The sequence below is a fragment of the Pseudorca crassidens genome, chromosome 6, assembly GCF_039906515.1.
Source record: "Pseudorca crassidens isolate mPseCra1 chromosome 6, mPseCra1.hap1, whole genome shotgun sequence".
NCBI lineage: Eukaryota > Metazoa > Chordata > Mammalia > Artiodactyla > Delphinidae > Pseudorca > Pseudorca crassidens.
Window position 1 is genome coordinate 74,551,979 of NC_090301.1, and position 22,209 is coordinate 74,574,187.

Consider the following 22,209-nt stretch of genomic DNA (forward strand, 5'->3'; position numbering starts at 1 on the left):
CAGTGTCTTTCAATTGAAAACTTCCTCCTAAAGACCATACAAGCCAGGTTTGGGGGCAAAATTGGAGAAAGTGGTCCTAGTACATTTTGCTACTCATAATTTATTCACTCACATGGTGAATATGATGTTGGAAAGGGCCTAAGACATCATCAGACTGTAATTGTGTTTGCTGTCATGTGAATGGAGCAAAAAGTGACAACTATTTTTCCCTCTTAATATAGTTGTAATCGTGCAGGTGAATTCATTCTTTTTCTGAAGTGGCCTCAATATATTTTCTTTCTGAAAAAATGTACAAAATAAGAAACTGCAAGAAGACTGAATTAATTATTCTACATTTGGTTATCCTTTTCCCATGAGACACTGGGTATTCACATTAGTAACTTTATACCTGAACACAGTTATATCCTTTAAAGTCCTAGAATGCTAGTGTTGAGAGGGGCTTAGAAACCACTGGTCCTTCATTTTGAAGATGAGGAAATTGAAGCAGAGACAGACTGCGATTTCTGCAAGGTGGCACAGAGAGATACAATGAATATAGAATTAAAACCTGAAAACCGGCCCAGTGAACCCTTCATTACACTACTTTGTCTTGTGGGCCAAGAACCACTTCCTCAGCCCTTTTAACTCACTCTATCCATTCCTGGTCACTTCAAAACTTTGCTTGCTTCTGCAAACTATGTATATCAGCATCCCAGAAAACGTGGAGTTCATATATCTGAGATCTTCTGCTCAAGAGGAACTCCTGTCTTACTAGTCCATTAATTGATGGTTCCAGGAAGACAGACTGCCTCCAGTTGTACCTGGGCACCTTAATAGGGAGGAGTGTCCGGGTGTGGGACAGAATGGCCTAAATATGCAAGCAAGACAGAAAGTCCTCAGAAAAAATTTACCTATAGAAAAAGCTCCTTTTAAATGGCAGCCTTGATGAAAGTCTAAGACGTTGAAATATTACAGACTTTGGAAAATTCAAATGTTCTACGTTCAAGGCCTATGGTATGTTCAAGGCCAAAAAGACATGCAAAAAGGCTCTGGGACTGAGAGCATGAGTCCTGGAACCCATGCCCAAGCTGCTTCTACTGGCCACCCTTTATACAACTCCCCAAATGAAAACAGTAACGTAGGCCTGGCCCGACAAAAACCTAGATAAATAATTCCGGTGGATTTTAGGAAAGGAAGAATATAATCCTGATACAGGGTAGGATGTAGGCAGAACCCTATGAGATGCAAACACAGGCATATACTTTAAAATACGCTAGATCAGAACGTTTAAGAGGGATGTGTTGTGTTTTGTTTTGAAGTGAGCGTTTACTGCCACAAACACACCCGACCTGTATTAGAATGGGTGTGGGAAAGCGTCGGAGCAAGCATCAAGTTGTTTAAATCAGTCTGGGAGTAAGTAACACAGCGACCCATTCGCTAAACTCGTCGCCAAGTTCCCTCCCCCGGCCCGTTCCCCGGTGTGTAAGCAGCAGCCCTCGTGCCCCGGGGGAGAGCGATGGGTCCCAACCCCCGAGTCTCCTGGCGGGCTCGGGGGACGCAGGCTCTGCGAGGTCCTTCCCACACGCGCGCTCTGCTCCGGGCAGGGCGGGCCGGGGCGGGGACAAGGGAGCGCGGCGAGAAGCTCCCAGGGCGGCCGGGGAGGAGGGCGGCGGGCGGTTTCATTGTTTCCTTTCGCCCTCCTCCTCCCGCGCCTCGCCCCGGCGTCACTGGAAAGCCGCCCGAACCGCCCGGCGGCTGGTTATTTATAGCGCGGGCTGCGCGCGCGTCACGGAGCCCGGCCTGGCTGACGGGGCCGCTGACGCGCTTGGCCGCGGGGCCGAGTCCGCGGGGCTGCACGCCGGGCGCCGGCGACAATGGGCTTCTGTGTGTGCAGCTGCCGTAGCCGCTGGGGACCGGGGGGAGGGGGACGGGCGGCCGCTCCCCCACCACCCCTCCCTCTCGCCCGAGACCCCCGAAACGTAACCGGCCTCTTCTGCCCCTGGCCGGGCCCCGCCGGCTGCTTTTTTCTTTCCTTTTTTTAAAAAATTTTATCAGTCAGTTCTCCTTGCCCCGACCTCCGCTTCCACCTCCCCCGCTCCCCCTTCTTGGCCCCCAACATGACGAGAGAGTGGGATTTAGCCGGCCGGGGGCGACCACTTTGTGCGTCCCGGGGAGCGGGACCCGCCCAAGGCGCGCCCAGCGGGGGACGCGGTGACCGAGGGGCCGGGAGCGCCAGGCAGGTAACGTATCCTGGACCTGGAGTGGGGGCTTTGTTTGGGGTCGGGGGAGGGGACCTGGGGTGGGTGTGGACGCCGGGCAGCCCTTCCGGGTCTCCTGTCTCCTCCCCCGCTCTCCGGACCCCTGGCCTGCCCGCAGGAAGCCAACCTGGGTGTGTAGCGCGAAGAGCGAAAGAGAAACTTCTGCGTGACTAGCTGAGGCTCCTCCGGAGAGGCCCGGATACTAGAGGACCCCCGCCCCCCTCCGCGCAGGCCCCCCCCCGCTCCGCGTAGGCCCCCCCCGTCGCCCCTCCCCCGCCCACTCCCACCCCTTGCTTCCCTCCCAACGCCGGGGACATCTGAGTCCTCCCCCCGCCCCCTCGCCGCGGGTTTGGTCCTCGCCCGCCCCCGCCCCGCGGAAGAAGGGGCTGGCGAGGATTTTAGGGACTTCCTGGGATGCGGAGAGCAGCTCTGAACCGTCCCCTTTCTGCAGTCGGTAGCTGGGGAAGCTGGCTCCGGAGCCTCTCGCACGTGGCAGGCAGGCAGAGAACTTGCTGTGCCTTCTAGGAAATTGCAGTCGATTTGTAATGCAGTTTCGCTAATTGGGAGTTCAAAATTAAACTTTAATAAAGCATTTGTGTCGTCTCGTCTAATTGTGAAAGCTTCCATCCGTCCTGGTACATAGACTCTAAGTCTCAAGTTAATGGCGCTAAGCTAGATTTCCCCCCCAAGTACAATTCCGTCAGCCGGCGTCGGCGCAGCTGGATTTCAGTTAGGTACAGATGTTGCTAATGGCAGCTTAAGCACGGATGGGCAGATAGCATACGGAATGCAACATGTTGCCATATGGTTCCTTTAGCCTTTCACCTCCAGGGGTATAAATCACGTATATTCTGGGAGAAACTTAATGGCTCTCTGAACGGCAAAATGAATTACCTGGTACAATTTATATCCCTTGACCTGATACGTTATAACAACAGGAAGGTAGCATCTCACAGTTTCTGTGGTATAAATTGAACTACAGAGCTACGTTTCAGATTTCGTAACGTCTATTTGTAGTTTGAGGGGCTCTGTCACACCATTCTGGCTGTAAAATCCGTTTCTGTCTTGCCCCCCTCCCCCCCACCTCTGGCTGATAAAGTTTATCAAGTTTAGCAAAACCGTTGTCTCGGCAACTGCCAATCAGCTGACCAAATACTAATCGATGAGGGTATGGAGAAATGGAAAATATGATTTCCAGAGCTAGGTACTTAAGAGCAGTCTTTAGGAACACCGTACTTTCTGAATCAGAAAATTAAAGGACTCCTAAGAAAATTATGTATTCTGTGAGTCGTTTCAATGTAACTCCTAAAGCCATTTATTAACTATTTGAAATTCTGCTTTTTTATACTTCAGTCATTCTTAAACTTAGGAAAGTAACTTATGGAAAAGTACTTAGAAATATGAAATATAAGAAAGATAAGAAGGACCTCCTTAGTAAACTAGTTTCTATACCCTTCCCTCCCCGCCTCCACGCCCTCAACTATGTGTGTACTTTGACTTGAATCCTGGATGTGGTAATACTGATCGTTTGTGTTTTTCCCCCCCAAAATCTCAGTGACAGCATACTGAGGTCACTGTTAGATCCTAGTGGAATGCTTCTGTAATATTTCACAGGTCTTCTAAAAAAATATCCTGGTGATTAATAAAATATTTAATTGATTGGCTCTAATTTCAGATTATAAACGTGGTTGTCTTTTACTGTATCCCTCCTTTTTCCTTCACTAATGAGAGGCAACACTGAAAAACAAGAAATAAGGGTAAAAAAAAGAGTAAAATAATTTACGATAACTTTGCTTTTAAACTTTTACCTATTAAGGGATATCTAAAAGCTATAGACATACCATCTTTTAAAAGATTTTGCATCCAACAATATGTGAACCACATTAATTCATGTGAACTGATAAACTAGCGAAATACACAAAATGGACATAGTCTGAAAATATACATATTTTCAGTCATGCAAGTTTCATATTCATTTTTAAATTACAAGATAATATTTCTCCTTTTTTTCCTCTTTTTGTAACGGCTGATGATTTGTTACCTAGTGCTTGAGTTAGGGCAATAATTTTGATAATGATTATCAAATAATATAAGATCTTTTGTGTACGTAAATAGCTGAAAATTTTATACAGAACAAAATAAGATATATCTGAGTTATGGCAACCCTTACTGGAGACTGTTTTTGGTAATCTTCTAATGGCTGAAGTTGTATTTCTCTCTGTAGCGTCGGCATTCAATGGGTTTTAACCTTGATCAGTAGTGAGGTTGTCAATAATGACTCCATCTCCATGACTTCTGAGTAGACAGTGAGTGTGTCCTTTAACCAGGCACACAGAACTCGCCTTATAAAGCTGTTATTGTCATGAGCAGATATTGCAGGCTTCTGTCAAGCCCCATGATTATTAACATGTTCTTCAAAAGCCAGGCTGAAAGTCCTGCTGTGCTTTATTTCAGAATTCAAGTCCATTAGTACATAAAATCCTAAGCAGCAATATTTGCTTTTTCTGAAGTTGTATTACATACATGGTGAATAATTTCGGGCCCATTTGTAGACAAAAACTATGTATATTTGGTATACATATATAGTAGCAAAAACAATATATGTATCTTACATCATGACTTATTTTAAACAAAGATTTCATGGTTGTCCATTGTTACTCTAGATGAGGTGGCCGGCTGCCAAGGCGATCCCTATAGCTGGAAAGTAGTGGTATTGTTATTGTCTACCAGGGAATCACTTCCTGTTTTTTGAGCTCCCAACTTCACCTCCCTCTTTCAATATGGCCCTTCCATATTGCTGATCTGAGAATTTGTTTGAATGTGAAAACTTTTGAAAATGCGTTTGTATTGGTCAAGATTTTCACCAGAGTTTTTGGTTGCCTGCTGGTGTTTACAGTCTTAATCTTGAGCCGGAAGGTACATTTTCATTGAAAATTAAGAAATACTATTAGGACAAGGTATATTGCCCATGCTCTAAGTAATTTTAATTGTGATGTAATCCTAGATGCTTTCTATTTTTTTTAACCTATGAATGTATTTTAAAATATTTAAGATAGGACAGATTTATGCCTTTCTCAAGGTAATATAGGACAAGTTATGGGTAGGCATGAGACCTCTAATGGTATACTTCATTTGAGTGAGTGAGTGTGGGGAGGAGAGCCATCAGGAAAGAGTATATAGTCCCACTGCACTGGCCCTGTTTGCTTTTCAAACTTAAAACCACATTGCTGCATTGGAAACTTGTTTCTCTCTTGTGTAGCCTTTCATTTAAACATGTTTTTAAAAAACCTGTCAATCTGTAAATATTTAACCAGCCAAGCAGGAAACAATCTTTTATTCTCGACTATATGCAGCTTTGTTTTCACCTGGGTTAGTGTGGTGGCCACGTAAATAACACATAAAATTTTGATTTGGTGTTCCTTACTTTGAAGATGGACAGAGGCTTCTTTAATTAATCTTGCTCTATTTCATGTTCTGTATTCAGATATTGAAATACAGTATTTTTATACATTTATAAGATTGTGTTTGCATTTATTTAATTTATGTTTCTTTTTTTAAAGCGTGTAGCCTTGAATGTTTGTTCTGCTTTTTTTTTTCTTCACATCATTACTCTGGTACTGCTTGATGTAACTTGATTAGCTCCCTCCCCAGTCATGATTGGTAATTAAAATAGGCATTAAAATTAGTCACTTAGCAATTTTGCTGTTCAATTGGCAATTAAATTACTTAATTGCAATTAAAGTCCTAATTTTAATTGGCAAAATGATAGATGTAGATTTAAGATAATATGTATAAATACTTTAATAAGTGTCTATATAAGGATTACTTAATTACTCAACTTCAAGTTTATGCTGTTAACTTTAGAACTTTTAAGTGAGTGATGAAATTTATATTACATCTATTCAAAGGATATGGTAATTAGATTTATTACTTATCACTATAAGGGTCCTTGCTATAAGTTACTTTTGTAGTGTTAAAATTGTAGGCTTGATAATTGCAGAATTATTATAAAAAAAAGGGCATATATGTCTGTCATAATATATCAATAACATGTCTTCATTTTTTATTAAATTGAGAAGTTCCTATACGCCAGTTAGTCTGAGGAAAAAAAATCAAAAATGGTTATTTTATAATTAAAGGTAAAACAAAAACTAACCAACTATGATATACATATGAAAACTGTTGCAAAGTGTATGTATTTTATCTACTAAAAGAAAATCCTATGTAATACTGTGGTGGTTACTAATGTTATCAGCTACTTCTAGAATTCCAAGTGTCCGCGATATATTCTTAGCACATAGCAACTTATTTTCAGAATCTTTAAAGTGTCTTTCAGGACTCTGTACATTTTAATGACTCCCATGTTTAGTGAAATCAGCAAGGAAATCTAAAACCAAAGTAACCCTTCCTTGCTTAATCAAGAAGAATTTTTACATAAGAAAATATTGGTGATTGCCAGGGGCTGGGAGGAGGGGAGAATGGAGAGTTATTGCTTAATGGTTATAGAGTTAGAGTTTTATAAGATGAAGAGTTATGGGGGTGGATGGTGATGATTGGTGCACAACAGCATGACTGTATATAACATCACTGAACTGTACACTTACAAATGTAAGATGGTAAATTTTATGTTATGTGTCTTTTACCACAACAACAAAAAGAAAATTTTAAGTGGTTAATTTAAAGTAAATATTTAGGAGATAGTTACTGAGAGTCAAGAGTTAGAGAAAAGATGAAGGATTTTTATTATGCAAAATACTTTTTGAGTGGCATGAGGTTTTACCATATGTTCAGTTTTAGAATTTTAATTTATAAGTAGATGCTTCTAGAAAAAAACAGTGCTGTTTTCTTCTGCACATCTTTCCACATTTCTAGAACTGAGTACTGTATCAAAGCAAGAAACAATTTTTAAAGTCTTTGCATTAAGTGGTTTGGAGTGAAAAATGGGCTGGGTTATACTGAGCAAAAGCCACAACTACCCAAAATGTGAATTACCAGCTGAGTATTTGACTTATTCTCTAGGCATCTCATAAAAGAGGAACAAATGATTGGTTGATTAATATTTTATTAAGGCAAGTGAAATGGCAAAGCAAATAACCAAAAACCATCCATATTAAAAAATGATTTTGTATTTTCAGAAACTGAGTTTATTTCAAAGTGAAAATTTCTTTCTTCTATCACTAATGTAAAACTTCCTGCTGAATGGCAACAAATGCCATGAAAATTGTCCCAATATAACTTAAAATATGTCTCATTTTATGCTTAACATAGGTTCCATTAATTAATATTATTGTGAAATGTCTTCAAGTTACCTTGATTCTTATAGCATAACAGGTATATCTGTTTACTATATTTGAATTGTAAGAGCTAAGAGCTACTCTGAGTACATTTTGGGAGAATAGTAAAATAAATCCCTAAAGACCCCTTTCCCATGCATTAAGATACAAAATCCTATGGAATTAAATCCATGTTTGCTTTCTAAATTACACCAAAATCTCAATTTTATTAAGTATAATCAGCCTAGCCTTGCATAAAGTAAATACTTTGGTTTAGATGTGAGTATGCATTATTTACACTGTTTTTTTATGAAAATATTTTTTCCATATATGTACAAATATGTTCTGCTTAATATTGGCTAATATCATAAAAGATAACATAGTAACATTATTTTCCTATATGCTTTTTCTGAGGTCATCTAATACTGTATATTGATAGAAATAATAATTTTGTAATTTGTTTTAGTTGGTTTCAAAAGAAGGTCCGACTTATGGATAGGATCAATTTTATTCCCATTTATTGTAAATTGTTAAGAACACCGACCTTCATTTGGGGTAACTTTATGTATTTATACATGGCAATAATTTAAAGTTATATCAGATTCTGGGCCCTGAAAGAAACATTATTGTCATTTTAATCGAGTTATAAAATAGTTTATATTCAAGAATCTATTTATGTTCAAGAATCTTGCAGGATTGCAGTCATATAAATGCAGAATTTCAGTTTCTTTTAGCCTAGAGCATCATTTGAACATTTTCTAAAAGGTTGTTCAATTCTACATTTTGATTCCATTATATGTGTAATTAAACCTCTATTCACAAAAGCATTCTCTTATGTACTAGCAAATACACCCACAGGAATCCTCTTCTAAACTATAATTTATTTAAACATGTAATCATAGGATTTTAAAACATGTTTTCATTTTTCCAAACTAAATGCCAAATTTGAACTGCTTGGTGATAAAATGAAAGATTTTATTACCATTTTGACTTTTTTTTTCTCCCTGTGAGCTAACAGTGAGTTAAACATGGACAGGAGGAAATAAAGAAAATCTGTTGTGAACCTAATTCCAGTGTTAAAACTGTTTCCCTTTTTGAGAAATACAGAAGAGAATCAAAGATTTGTAGTTATTTATGAATTCCAGCAGAATATGAATATTTTGGCCTGCAGCAAGCTCTCCTGGGGCTTGGCCTAAGTAGTAAATAGCTAGTTGTGTGTGTGTATGTGCCTGTGTGTGTGTGTGTTTGTGTGTGTGTGTGATGTATCTTCCTGAACGTTGTGGAGTCAGGCCCCCTACTGACAGGATCAGTCAATTACAGACATTGGCCCTTCTACTGAGACTGTTCCATCAGAATCTGGTGGGGACACAGGAGTCTGGAGCTTTGAGCGAGGTCATTCTTTACACTTTCTAATGTCTGCTGGATCCTTTCCACCCCGAGCACATCTGAGCCCTACCAAAAATACCAACCCAAGAAATAGCTTACCCAATAATGTCTTTAAGTGAGTTTATCCGCCTTGCATCCGGTGTGTCTTCCTAAGAAGACACACTTCCTAGCAGCTAGAATAGGAATTTGAGGAAAGAGAAAATTCATACGGATTGTAGAATAGAAGGCAAAAAAAGCCACCTTTTTTTCTCATTTTGATGTTGTATTTATTCAATCCATTTCCGGTTACTAATAATTGTTATAATAAGCTGCTGTGAAAACTGCGTCTCGATCTTGGGTGCCTTAAGACTTGAGTAAAGGCTCTGTTATCAAGAAGCCAGACTCGACAGGTTGCTGTTATAGAATAACCCATCACATTACAATGTTTGTCTTCCTTGGAGCTCACTTTAAGGACTCCAGCACATTTTCCCACTTACTAGGAGAGAATTTTCAAATTGCCCGCAGACTCAACCCAGGCTAAAGCCAAGTGTTTTTTTAAATGGTTTAAGGGAGGAGGAGCATGTGGAGGGAATGTACCTACTTAGATCTGAGTATTGGTGTTTGGAGAAGGATGGTTACAACCTTAAAGTTCTCCTGGCCCCCGCCTTCCGAGGAATATATTAAAAAACAATAACTGCCACCCCAGCATGGCTGCGCTTGAATTTCCGACGGCCTGAAAATAGCTGCTGGGAGCCCGGCCCACCCCTGGGATCAAGGAAAGCTCCCCGAGGCCGCGCGTCCTGCTCCCTTGTGGAAGGGGAAGGGAACCCGGGAGGGCGCCACCGAGCTAGAGCTGCTGCTATTTTGGGCCCAGCCCGGCGGGTGCGTCAATGCCTGAGCCCCTGCGTCACCGCCACCCCCACCGCTTTCCTTCTCCCCTGCTCTCCAAACTCTCACTTTTTCCCTTTCGTTCGCGTGGAATCGTTTCTGCCCACAGGGCGCTGACGCTACCCAGCTCATGCTAATAAGCTATTCTTCGCCCTCCTCCTCTCATCCCCCTACTTACACACCTTCACCCGCCACCGCAACATTCCCCACCCCCCCCACCCACCACACAGACACACACACACACACACACACACACACGCACACGCGCGCGCGCTCTCACACACACTTCCTGGTTTTATTTTTTCTCGCGCCCGCTAGGGCACCGCTGAGACGCCGCGGTGGCTGCAGCAGCAGCAGCAGCGGCAGTCGCAACATCTGGGGGAAACTTAAGGTGGTCACGTAGGTTTTCCCGAGGATGCGGTGCAGAAGAGCCTGCAGCTTCTCGGGGCAGCCTCGGGGCACCTGATGGCAACGCCTCTCCAGCCGCCGGGGAGCAGGAGGCGGCGGGAGAGGGCAAAGGCTGGGGTGCACATTAGAGCTGAGTGGCACCGTAAGGCGGAGAGCTCCACGGCGATTTCGGCCCGCCTGTACTGGGAACACCAGGATGGGGGTGTGCAAAGGGGCCCCGAGCCTGGAAGCGAGCTACGCCGAGAGGGAGGGGCGGCTGGAAGTCTTCTTGGGCGGAGGAGGGGGACACCTCCGAACCCTCCCTCCCCCGTTAACTCCCCAGCCCCATGGGAGAAGCCCCGAGGCCCGTCCAGCTCTAGCCCAGGAACCCGGAAGGGGGCTTGCTCCCGGGAGAAGCGGCGTTTCTTTGCTAGAAAGCGCCTTGCGCCCTCAGCTTGGAGGTGGATTGACTTGCGAAGCGGAGTCTGCGGCGGCTGGGGCGGCTGGGGCGGCTGCAGGGGTGCGGCGAGCTCCGGTCGCCCGCCGGGCCCCACTCCTGGGAAGGCTGAACGCACACACCGTACGCCTCGCAGAGATCTAGACGCCCCCCTCTCCCCGCCGCTTCCCCCATGCTTAGTCTTTCCCTCTTGGCTCTCAGATTGAAGCTTCGAGAGCCCTTGTGCTTCAGAGGAGGGTAGATTTATTTCCCTAAAACTTGTGGAAAGACACGAGTTGATGGGCACCCAGGAGTGTCAAAGTATGAGAGTTGGTACAAGGTGAGGCTGGGGCACCTTTCTGCAGAACACACCTGTTGCCCGGCGCTCGGCTGCATTGTCTGAGAAAGGAAAGTGGGTGACGCCTCACTTTGACTTTTGGGGTCCCTGAAGGGCTGGGTCACTGGCTACCCTCTCCTTTCCGCTTCCCTCCCCACGCACCACGTCTTCCCTCGCACGTGAGCACTGCAAGGAAAGAAGGGAACATAGAAAATAGGCCATACCTACTCTCTTCCACCTTGGAGTGTGTGTGTGTGTGTGTGTGTGTGTGTGTGTGTATGAGAGAGAGAGAGAGGGAGAATATGCTAGAAGAGAAGGCCGGGGACAGGAAAAAAGAGAAAAGGGGGGTGCACTGGACAAGGGAAATCCCACCCCAATTGCCTGAGCCCTCCGAGCGTCTCGTGTCATGGGACATCTGTACTCGCTTCCGCTAACGGGGGTGGCAATTGTGGGTGGGCGAGGTTAGCGTGCTGCCAGGCACGCCCCGTCTCGTGCGATTCCAGGTGCTGGCTACCTGGCCCACGCCTGGGTCCCCTCCCGCTCGGGCTTTTGTTGCACCCTCCCCCACCTGTGAGCTGCCGGACCCCTTCGGCGGCGCGGGGATTAGCCGGGGGTGGGGGGGTGGGGGGTTGGGGGGAGGGGAGGGGAGATGTCGAGGCTCTGTGGGCTGCGCAGACCTGAGTGGAGAGGTCACACCTCTTTCGGAAAAGGGAAAAAAAAAAAAAAACCTCGCTGGCTACCAAGGTGAACCCTGAACGGTTCCCACCTTAAAATCGGCCCTGCTTGTGACGTCAGGTCGGAAATATACCAAAGCGAGCGCCGGCCAGGAGTCTGGGGAGCGCGGCGGCTCGGCGATTGGGCGGCAGGCCGCTGACGCGCGCTGACGCGCGGAGACTTTAGGTGAATGTTGGCAGCGGCAGCGCGAGCCACATAAACAAAGGCACATTGGCGGCCAGGGCCAGTCCGCCCGGTGGCTCGCGCTAGGCTCCTCGGTCCCGCTCGCCTGCCCAGCCGCCGCCTTCCCCTGCTCCCTCCCCGCTCTCGGCGCCTCCGTTCCCTTCGCCCCTCTCGCCCACCCCTCCCCGACCCTGCCACCCCGACTCCCGAAGGGAACTACACTTTGGCCGAGTTGAATGAATGAAGAGAGACACGGAGAACTCCTAAGTGAGTAGGTGCAGCCCGTACAGCTCGCGTTCTTTTATCCTTCTTTCTGTTTTTGCACGTCTCTTCTTCCCGCTTGTGTGGTGCAGGTTCTCTGGAGGTGGGCGCCGAAGGCGCGGAGCGCGAGTGGGGCCGGAGGATGGGGAGTAGGTGTGCGCAGCTACAGAGGGCATTTGTCGGAACTCCTGCTTTGCCACCCAACAGAGGCTTCCAGGCTCCTCATTGGTGGACGTGAAAGGGAGGCTTGCACAGTTTCGGGAGCTGCGGACTTAACACGCGGAAATGTGCGCAAAGTTTGCTCTTGGTGCGGAATTGATTGTGGTCTTTGGACACGTAGACTCCAAGTCCTGTGTATACGAGGGACCTGGACGCTGCCCACAAAGTGACAGGGAGAGTGAAAGTTCTTCAGTTTATGTGTTGCTTGGGAACTGTATCATCGCGGCTGGCCAGCGTGCCCGTGTCTCTTGGGTATTGTTGAGTGAGGAGGGGCGGTTGGCAGAGTGACCTGTTACTAAGTTGCTTGAAATTTCTGGTTTTGACATGTGCCGCGCTTGTGTTAGTGAGTTTGTCAGAGAGGCAGAGACAGAGGGACAGACTATTTAGAGTAGTTATGAAGCTGCGAAGTTACCAGAGGGTTAATATCCAGCACAGGCATATCTGTCAAGGGCTGTGAGGGTCAAGAGTCTCCTTTCTTTACTTTTTCTGGTTACCCTCCCTCCTCCATGAAGCAAGATTATGAAGGGGGGTGGGGGAGGAGAACAGAATTGGATGTTTGGCTTTCTTTTTCATTAGTAATAAAGTCGTCTGTGCTCTAGAATGCCTTCCAAGTGGGAACATCTGAAAAGTACTAGGACACAAGAATGCCTTGTTCCAGCAAGAGGGCAGATTGTGGAAGGCTGGATAGGAAAGGTGCTCAGCTTGCTATGTTGAGAGGTGCTTCTAACACCGGTGCCACTATTGGATATGCAGCATTTCCCTCTCCCTGCAACTGACTTAAGATGCTTCTGAAAAAATAGGGTCCCCTGTTTCCACCTCTTGGCCATTAAAGATGAAAGACAAATTTCTTGGAGAAGTGAATGCCCATTCACCTGGATCTCCAAACCCAGTGCTCCGTCAAAAGCTCTTAGGAAATCCAGATGCTTCCATTAAGATTGCCTTCAGGGCTACCTGGGCCTTGCTAACATTTTGTAACTCCTAGGGGGTGAAGGAAGAGATTGTTTTCACATTTTATATTCTTGACTTATACTTCCTTCCCTGCTTCCTAGATGAAAAGCCAGTTTCACCACAGGAAAAAAAAAATTCAAGAGAAGGTTCCAATGCTGTATTTTATTAAACCCCAGTTTCTTCTTATTTAGTTTTGAATTAAACTAAAATGGAAATGACACTCCCCTTGCACTGCCCCTAAACACCCAGTAAAGGGGCCAATTTATTTCATCATAAATAAGTACATGGAATACCTTTCCTTCTTCAGAGGTATTCTCTGCAAGGATCAACACAGTCAATGGGTGAAATTTTCTGTTGTTTCCAGCCATCTCTTTTAGACATTCATTTTAAATGGTGTTTGATAAAGGCTACACACTAATTTCCAATTAAACAATCAAGAAGGGCCTGCCTGGTGATACAGATGCCCAGCTAAATCTGTCCAGAAAGTCACCCTAAGGCTTCCTGTGTCTTTATTTCAGGGAGGAGAACTGCCAGGCTGGGCTCTCCACTGCTTTTCTAAAAATCTTGGAAACTTTGTCCTTCATTGAATTACGACACTGTCCACCTTTAATTTTCTCGAAAACGCCTGTAACTCAGCTGAAGGTTAGTGCAACTTCATTTTTTTTTCTTTCCCTCCCCCGAGTTCCGTAAACGTCAAGAAACAGGGCAATGCGATCTTTCCCAGCAAACCCTGTAACTTAAGTTTTTCCCCCGACCCATCGCCTTCGGGAACAAGTTTCTCATTGTGCAATTCAACTTGATTTCTGGATTGAGCTTGCTGAACCCGAGCTTCAGAGGAAAGGCTCATTGAAGAGGGATTACCCATGAAAGGGGGCGGAGGGGGAGGCGCTGGAAATATCCGGGAATGGAGACTGTAATAGCTTTCTAGTTCTGGGTCTTTATTGGATCCGTCTTTCCTTGTCCTGCACTGTTTCGCTCCTCAGTATTCGCACTCTCCGCCCTTCCTCTCGCGCCCCTACGTGCTCTCTGACCGCCGCGGGCTGCCGGTGTAGCTCCAGGTGTACCCGAGCCCGGGAGAAAGTGTTCAGTTGACCAGGCTGAGTGTATATTACCCTGTTTCATTTCCAGCCATGCCTTGTGTTCAGGCGCAGTATGGGTCCTCGCCTCAAGGAGCCAGCCCCGCTTCTCAGAGCTACAGTTACCACTCTTCGGGAGAATACAGCTCCGATTTCTTAACTCCAGAGTTTGTCAAGTTTAGCATGGACCTCACCAACACTGAAATCACTGCCACCACTTCTCTCCCCAGCTTCAGTACCTTTATGGACAACTACAGCACAGGCTACGACGTCAAGCCACCTTGCTTGTACCAAATGCCCCTGTCCGGACAGCAGTCCTCCATTAAGGTAGAAGACATTCAGATGCACAACTACCAGCAACACAGCCACCTGCCCCCCCAGTCCGAGGAGATGATGCCGCACTCCGGGTCGGTTTACTACAAGCCCTCCTCTCCCCCGACGCCCACCACCCCGGGCTTCCAGGTGCAGCACAGCCCCATGTGGGACGACCCAGGCTCCCTCCACAACTTCCACCAGAACTACGTGGCCACCACGCACATGATTGAGCAGAGGAAAACGCCGGTCTCCCGCCTCTCCCTCTTCTCCTTTAAGCAGTCGCCCCCCGGCACCCCCGTGTCTAGCTGCCAGATGCGCTTCGACGGGCCCCTGCACGTCCCCATGAACCCGGAGCCGGCGAGCAGCCACCACGTGGTGGACGGGCAGACCTTCGCTGTGCCCAACCCCATCCGAAAGCCCGCGTCCATGGGCTTCCCCGGCCTGCAGATCGGTCACGCGTCGCAGCTGCTCGACACGCAGGTGCCCTCGCCGCCGTCGCGGGGCTCCCCTTCCAACGAGGGGCTGTGCGCCGTGTGCGGCGACAACGCGGCCTGCCAGCACTACGGCGTGCGCACCTGTGAGGGCTGCAAAGGGTTCTTTAAGGTGAGCCAGGACGGGGGCGGAGGAGGCAGGTCGGGGCCCCCTAGTGCCCGGAGCCTCAGAGTGCTGGTTCCACCGGGGTGCAGGCGCCCGGCGCCAACTGGCCCCTGACCGTCCGACTCCCGGGGTCCACGGGGGCTGCCCTGCAGCCGCCCCTGGGCTGCGGTGGAGGCTTCTGGGTGCCTTGGAAAGGGAAGTAGGAAGACCGGGAGACCCGGGGTCGCATCCCCCGCACGCAGCCGACCCGGCGAGCCCCCGCCCGAAGTTGCCGGAGCTGAGCTGGAAGAGGGTCATTTGCATGTGCTAGGAGCTATCTTCTCTGTTCAGATTGAAATTGGTTAGGACAGAGAACCGTGTCTGAGCTAACCAAGTGGAACAGAATTCCCTATGGTCAAATTAAGTGATCTCTTTATTTCGCCATCCTGATTGAATAATCTTATCATTTTAAATAGAGAAGGTCTCTAAGGAATGTAAATAATATGAATGCCCACGGATTTGTATTTACTGAGCGTCTCCTTCTTCTCTTGGCATATAAAACACAGCAAGGAGCGGCAAGGTTAGCTCAAATGTTAACGCTATCAATTTTCTTCTGTTAAATGCCCTGGGGGAGGAAAAAGAGAAGAGAGAGAAAGAAAAGGAAAAAGAAAAAAATAAAAAGGAGTTGTGTATGTGTTTGTTTATGGGGAGGGTATGTGGATCCCGGCCGTTCAGAAATTGTGTCTGGATTCCCTGAATTGTGTTGGATTTTCAAGAGAAAAAAAAATTTTTTTTTTCCGGCCTGTATTGTCTCCTTTTGCAGCGCACCGTGCAAAAAAACGCGAAATACGTGTGTTTAGCAAATAAAAACTGCCCAGTGGACAAGCGGCGCCGGAATCGCTGTCAGTACTGCAGATTTCAGAAGTGCCTGGCTGTTGGGATGGTGAAAGAAGGTAGGTTGGGGCCAGCAGCCCACTCCCCAGTCTGCGCCTTTGGGAAGCTTCTGCTCCTGCCCCAAACCCACTTCCCAGAGCTGGGGCGGGGGCTGGGGGAGGTCTCCTGCTTCCCCCGCACCGGCCTCTGGCCTCTACGACTCGGCAGCTGCCTGCTAGCCCATCCTGCCCTAGAGAAAGCCGCCAGGCCCTTCCCACCTTTAACTATACGACCCATTGGGAAGACGACATGAAACAACCCCCCCCCCTTTTTACGCTTCTTGTCAGTATAAGGCTTTACAAGCGGTGGGGCGCTGCCCCGCCCCGCCGGGCGCCCCGCGGCTGCGGCCTTCCCCCGGGGAGGGGCCCAGGCAGCAGCTGGATCTTGCTTGCCCTCACCCGGCGATTCCTTTGCAGTGGTTCGCACAGACAGTTTAAAAGGCCGGAGAGGTCGTTTACCTTCGAAACCGAAGAGCCCACAGGAGCCCTCTCCCCCCTCGCCCCCGGTGAGTCTGATCAGTGCCCTCGTCAGGGCCCATGTCGACTCCAACCCGGCTATGACCAGCCTGGACTATTCCAGGGTAAGAAGCTGGCGCGGGGGGGGATCCTTCGGACAACTGACAGATGGGCAGGACCCCTTCCCCACACCCATCACTAACCCCCAGGCCCAAGGGATAAAGGAAGCATGCGAGGCTGTGGCTTCACAGCTCTGGGCAGGGCCACAGAAGACAGATGGCGTTGCTAGGGCTGCAGACGTGAGGACAGGGCAGAGGAAGGAAGAGAGGGTAGGCCACAGTGGTCAAACCTCTGTGAGGCCCCTTCCCAGCACCACGGTGCACACACACACACACACACACCAGTGCCTCTGATGCCTAAACCAGAGGCAGTGGAAAAGCCCCCGCTTGGGTTCTATCACCAGTCCTCCATGGAGATGATTTAATCCTCATTATCTCTGGTGCCGTCAGGGTGAGGGATGCCTCCTCCCGGGTCAGGGAAGGGGAAGAGAAGGGGGTATAAGGAATGGCAGTGGGCGGGGAAATCAAGTGGTCAGATTCCTCTTTTACCCCAGCCATGAGAAATGTGTGCGCTTTAAATGGAGGAAGTGTGCCGGGCAAACCTGGAAGCAAACCTACGAGCCACTGCAATTTGATTGAGATTTGCAAAGGGCGTCTCTGCTCGAGACCCACTCTGGGACTGGCATGAATACTAACGTGTCAATTGTTTTGTGGAGATAAGAGTGAACGTTTCCCAGGGCTGGTTGGCACCGTATTTAGTCTGTATGGAAATGGTAATTTACATATTTAAAGCAGCGACCTCATAGCACCATCCCTAATTGAATTAATTGCCCCGGAACATCTAATTTCCTTACTGGTCAGAGAGAGGTTTAATTGTTATAAAAACCTGGCTCCCCTACTAGAAACGAGGTTAGCAATTTCACGGGTTATATATTTTAGAGAACCTCATTAAGTGTTTTTTAAAATGAAATTCCAGTTCCAGGCGAACCCTGACTATCAGATGAGTGGAGATGACACCCAGCATATCCAGCAATTCTATGATCTCCTGACTGGCTCCATGGAGATCATCAGGGGCTGGGCAGAGAAGATCCCGGGCTTCGCTGACCTGCCCAAAGCCGACCAGGACCTGCTTTTCGAGTCGGCTTTCCTAGAACTATTTGTGCTGAGATTAGCATACAGGTAAATGGAGAGGGCGATCCAGGAAGGCTGGGAATGGAGGAAGAGAGGAATCAAGAAAGGAAAAGAAAGAGGAAGAGGGAAAGAAAAGGGGGAAAGAGAGGAGAACAGAACGGGAAGTAAATGAGGGGGAAAGGAAGGAAAGGAGAGTAGATAAAAGGAAGAGAAGGGAAGGAGTGAGGGCAGAAGCCTTAGATGAATGGAATGGAGGTGGGATAGGGGGCATTCTTGATTGTTATGAAATTAAACCCTTTCAAGGTCCACTGGCCTACGTTTTATTAACTCTTTGGTAATTAGGTGCCTCTTAAATCCCTCATTTATTGCTCTTCAAGTAATTAGTTGTTTAGCTTTTCTCTCTCTCTCTTTTTCTCCCCCTCCCCCTCTCTTTGGTATTAATTGCAGGTCCAACCCAGTGGAGGGTAAACTCATCTTTTGCAATGGGGTGGTCTTGCACAGGTTGCAATGCGTTCGTGGCTTTGGGGAATGGATTGATTCCATTGTTGAATTCTCCTCCAACTTGCAGAATATGAACATCGACATTTCTGCCTTCTCCTGCATTGCTGCCCTGGCTATGGTCACAGGTCAGTACCACAGGCACAGGGCACTTCTCCAGAACTGCCCAGTGGGATTCGTCCCGGTTTTCCCTTGCTGCCTGCCGACCCTCCCTGGTCCTGTCAGCTAGCTAACTGCTCGGTGCATTCCTCTTTTGTTTCTGGTTGTGTTTTCTGCAGAGAGACACGGTCTCAAGGAACCCAAGAGAGTGGAGGAGCTGCAAAACAAGATTGTAAATTGTCTCAAAGACCATGTGACTTTCAATAATGGGGGCTTGAACCGCCCCAACTATTTGTCCAAACTGTTGGGGAAGCTTCCAGAACTCCGTACGCTTTGCACGCAGGGGCTACAGCGCATTTTCTACCTGAAACTGGAAGATTTGGTACCACCACCAGCAATAATTGACAAACTTTTCCTGGACACTTTACCTTTCTAAGACCTCCTTCCATGCACTTCAAAGAAACTGGAAAGAAACCTAAAACTGTCCAGAGGGGGCAAGTCACAAGGGCACAGAGATACCCCTGAGCTGCCTCAGCTCTAGCCGGCCCCCACCCCTTCCATACACCTTGGCCCTTGATCTCTAAAGAAAACAAAACAAACAAACAACAACAAAAGCAAAAACTGTTACTATTTCCTAACCTGCAGGCAGAACCTGAAAGGGCATTTTGGCTCCGGGGCATCCTGGATTTAGAACACGGACTACACACAATACAGTGGTATAAACTTTTTATTATCAGTTTAAAAATCATTTTATTGTTCAGAAGGAAGCTTCTTAATGTATGACGGAAAACATTTGGCCATGTTTGGTTGTTGCAGTTAAGACAAATGTAATACACATAGACACATACACACACACCCACATTGTAAGGGGACCCACAAGTATTGCCCTTTAAAAGACTTCAAAGTTTTCTGCTGTAAAGAAAGCTGTAATATATAGTAAAACTAAATGTTGCGTGGGTGGCATGAGTTGAAGAAGGCAAAGGCTTGTAAATTTACCCAATGCAGTTTGGCTTTTTAAATTATTTTGTGCCTATTTATGAATAAATATTACAAATTCTAAAAGATAAGTGTGTTTGCAAAAAAAAAAAAAAGAAAAAAGAAATAACCACAAAAAAGGGACAAGCATGTTGATTCTAGGTTGAAAATGTTATAGGCACTTGCTACTTCAGTAATGTCTATATTATATAAATAGTATTTCAGACACTATGTAGTCTGTTAGATTTTATAAAGATTGGTAGTTACCTGAGCTTAAACATTTTCTCAATTGTAAAATAGGTGGGCACAAGCATTACACATCAGAAAATCCTGACAAAAGGGACACATAGTGTTTGTAACACCGTCCAACATTCCTTGTTTGTAAGTGTTGTATGTACCGTTGATGTTGATAAAAGAAAGTTTATATCTTGATTATTTTGTTGTCTAAAGCTAAACAGAACTTGCATGCAGCAGCTTTTGACCGTTTCCAGAGTGCTTATAATATACATAACTCCCTGGAAATTACTGAGCACTTTGAATTTTTTTGTTTTTTGTTTTAATGTCTAAGATTGTCAGTTAATATATTATTTTATGTTTGAGTAAGAATTTTAATATTGCCATATTCTGTAGTATTTTTCTTTGTATATTTCCAGTATGGCACACGATATGAGTCACTGCCTTTTTTTCTATGGTGTATGACAGTTAGAGACGCTGATTTTTTTTTTCCTGATAAATTCTTTCTTTGAGAAAGACAATTTTAATGTTTACAACAATAAACTATGTAAATGAACAGAATTTTGTCTTCTTTCTGGGTTAGGAACAATGATGACTAAATAGCAATATACAATAGACAGAGTTGGAGATTGATCTGGGATAGGTCACTTGTTCAAAATCTGAGTTTCTGACAGTTTAGACCTATTCTGGCAAAAGGAACTGGGAAATTGAAGTCATTATCCAGAGAATTCTGTACAGTATTTTTCCTTAACCGGAATTTTCCAGTGTGGCAACCTACATTTATCAGAATCAGATGAGAATATCTCAACTCTTCTGATAACTTTGCCAGTCAGTGCAGCTTTCAGAAGAGAAGTTCAGGAGACCTAACAGCTTTTGAAATTTTGCAAGGTTCGAAGTCCTATCAAGTTTTTGTCTTGCACAATGTTTAGAAAGTATCTTTTTAAGACTCAGAAAGTCAACATGGATTTGGAGTGTATTAAATATAATCTCTGATTTCTCCCACCCCTTGTAAAGGATCTTGGAGGAAGAACCAAGCATTTTGGTCCCTTTGGGCCTTGGGTCAGTGGTCTTTGGCATAGAGCAGAACAGTAGAGGCATTTCTTACAACTTTTTGTTTTCCTCCTTCAGTGAATAGTGATGAGGTTCAATTTGCAGTTTTAGAATAATATTTCCATCTTAAAAGTTTCTCAGGTAAAGGACAAAATATCCATGTGTCAGGTCCTGGGTCTTGTCAGATACAAACAAGTTATACCAAAGTCTCTAGGATTCCACCCAGCACCAACTTTTAGCAAAGAAAGTAACTAACACTGTAGAAGCCACTTCTGGTACCAGCTTCCTCTCAGCGACCTGGTCCTTGGGGGGTGGAAGTCCAGCCAGTTTCGCCTCTGGACAGCTGTGAATTCATAGAAAGTGCAGGATGGGGGTGGTTTTCTTCGTTGGCCCTGGTGGATTTCAACTGGCCTCCGGGTCATTGAAATTTACAGAACGTGTTATTATTTTTAAAATGCAGAGTTAGAACAGTAAATTTCCAGGAGAGTTCTCAGGTTATTTTTACTTTGCCTTTTCTTCCTTAAAAAAAAAAAAAAAAGACATGTTTTGCGGGTCGGGCAATAGAGATAAGGCAGGTCTCCGTGGTAATTTAAGGTTATTTTCAAGAGATGCGTTTCTCTACAGGTAACTCAGGGGCAAAAGTGTGTGGCCACATAAGAGATTAAATAATAAGCAAAATGTCCGATGTCCTAGCTTCCTTGAAAAGATGGGGCCTGCCATTTCCTTTTATTTTCACAACTTCTGCTCAACTAAAGCCGAACACTAATAAGCAGAGAGAAAGAGAAAGCTCTTTAGAAATGCTGGGAGTCTGCAGAGCCGTCAGCAGTCGTCTCCCAGGTGTCTGCAGCCCCGAGACAATTACATTCCGACTCAGAATCCTCGAGAGTTGAACCCAGAAACGAACTCTGTTGCAGGTTCTCCCTTAAGGAAGCCGCTGTGCATCACCCGAGGCCAATGGGGTGTCAGGTAGTGCGCCTCCCGAGAATTTGGGGTGAAAGGAGGGAGGGATGACTCTCTCCCATGCCCGCATGCAGACTGCACCGGCTCCGCGTATATTTAGTTGTAATTCCTAAATTGAAAAGTGGCTAGTCCTTTTTCTGCTTCACAGTTGCCGAGTCAATTTCCAACTCCCGGCTGCTCACCGGGTTGCGCGGGGAAAGAGCCTCGCACGCATCTATCCTGCAGCTTCCGGTATCCGTAAGGCTGAGGACTTTTCCGGTCCCGGTCTTTCTAGGAGTAAAACCCAAGAAAAGCAACAGACACGATGCGTTGCAAAAGACAGAAGTTTCATGGAACTCCTATAGAAATAGATTAAAACTTTATAATGGGGACTTCATATAGCCCTCCTCTCCCCAAGTCCTCTTAAGAATTTCAGTTATTGTGTGTTGTTTCAGCAATGGAAATATCTTATCATTGTTCAGAAGACATGACCATACACTTCTCAGCTCTGAAAGAGGGCCTAATTTTAAGTCTTCACGGTGTCTAGACCCACGTCGAGTGGTTACTTAGAACGCCCTGAATTTATGGAGAGTTGCCCTTAATACAAAGCACGGGTGAGCA

At 46.2% G+C, this 22,209-nt stretch overlaps 2 protein-coding genes across 10 annotated transcripts in view; one reads left to right on the top strand and one right to left on the bottom strand.

The window, feature by feature from the left end:
* GPD2 (glycerol-3-phosphate dehydrogenase 2) overlaps window positions 1–2,386 on the bottom strand; it is a 201,097-nt gene extending 198,711 nt beyond the window's left edge. Inside the window, exon 1 of the mRNA XM_067741881.1 lies at window positions 2,365–2,386. The gene's annotated coding sequence lies outside the window, so the exon portion shown is untranslated. The remainder of the gene's footprint in view (window positions 1–2,364) is intronic.
* Window positions 1,752–19,587, top strand: NR4A2 (nuclear receptor subfamily 4 group A member 2). Of its 9 annotated transcripts, none has more exons than XM_067741885.1 (8): window positions 1,752–2,219; window positions 13,767–13,890; window positions 14,377–15,242; window positions 16,039–16,168; window positions 16,565–16,728; window positions 17,639–17,841; window positions 18,241–18,419; window positions 18,570–19,587. In XM_067741885.1, exons 3-8 carry the CDS (start codon window positions 14,379–14,381, stop codon window positions 18,824–18,826), a joined length of 1,797 nt encoding a protein of 598 aa, XP_067597986.1. In that variant the 5' UTR covers window positions 1,752–2,219; window positions 13,767–13,890; window positions 14,377–14,378; the 3' UTR covers window positions 18,827–19,587. The 9 variants fall into 9 exon arrangements, 8 of the variants coding, with proteins under 8 accessions (XP_067597986.1, XP_067597989.1, XP_067597991.1 ...); XM_067741888.1 differs by lacking the exon at window positions 1,752–2,219 and adding an exon at window positions 10,073–10,373; XR_010944436.1 differs by lacking the exon at window positions 1,752–2,219 and adding an exon at window positions 11,605–12,087 and having other exon boundaries at window positions 18,362–18,419; window positions 18,570–18,717.
* Window positions 19,588–22,209: the final 2,622 nt, after the last annotated feature.

Coding starts and splice junctions, on each gene's coding strand:
- NR4A2 (XM_067741885.1), top strand. CDS start 14,379: ATGCCTTGTGTTCAGGCGCAGTATGGGTCCTCGCCTCAAGGAGCCAGC. Junction 15,243..16,038: donor GCTGCAAAGGGTTCTTTAAG/GTGAGCCAGGAC, acceptor CTCCTTTTGCAG/CGCACCGTGCAAAAAAACGC. Junction 16,729..17,638: donor CCAGCCTGGACTATTCCAGG/GTAAGAAGCTGG, acceptor ATGAAATTCCAG/TTCCAGGCGAACCCTGACTA.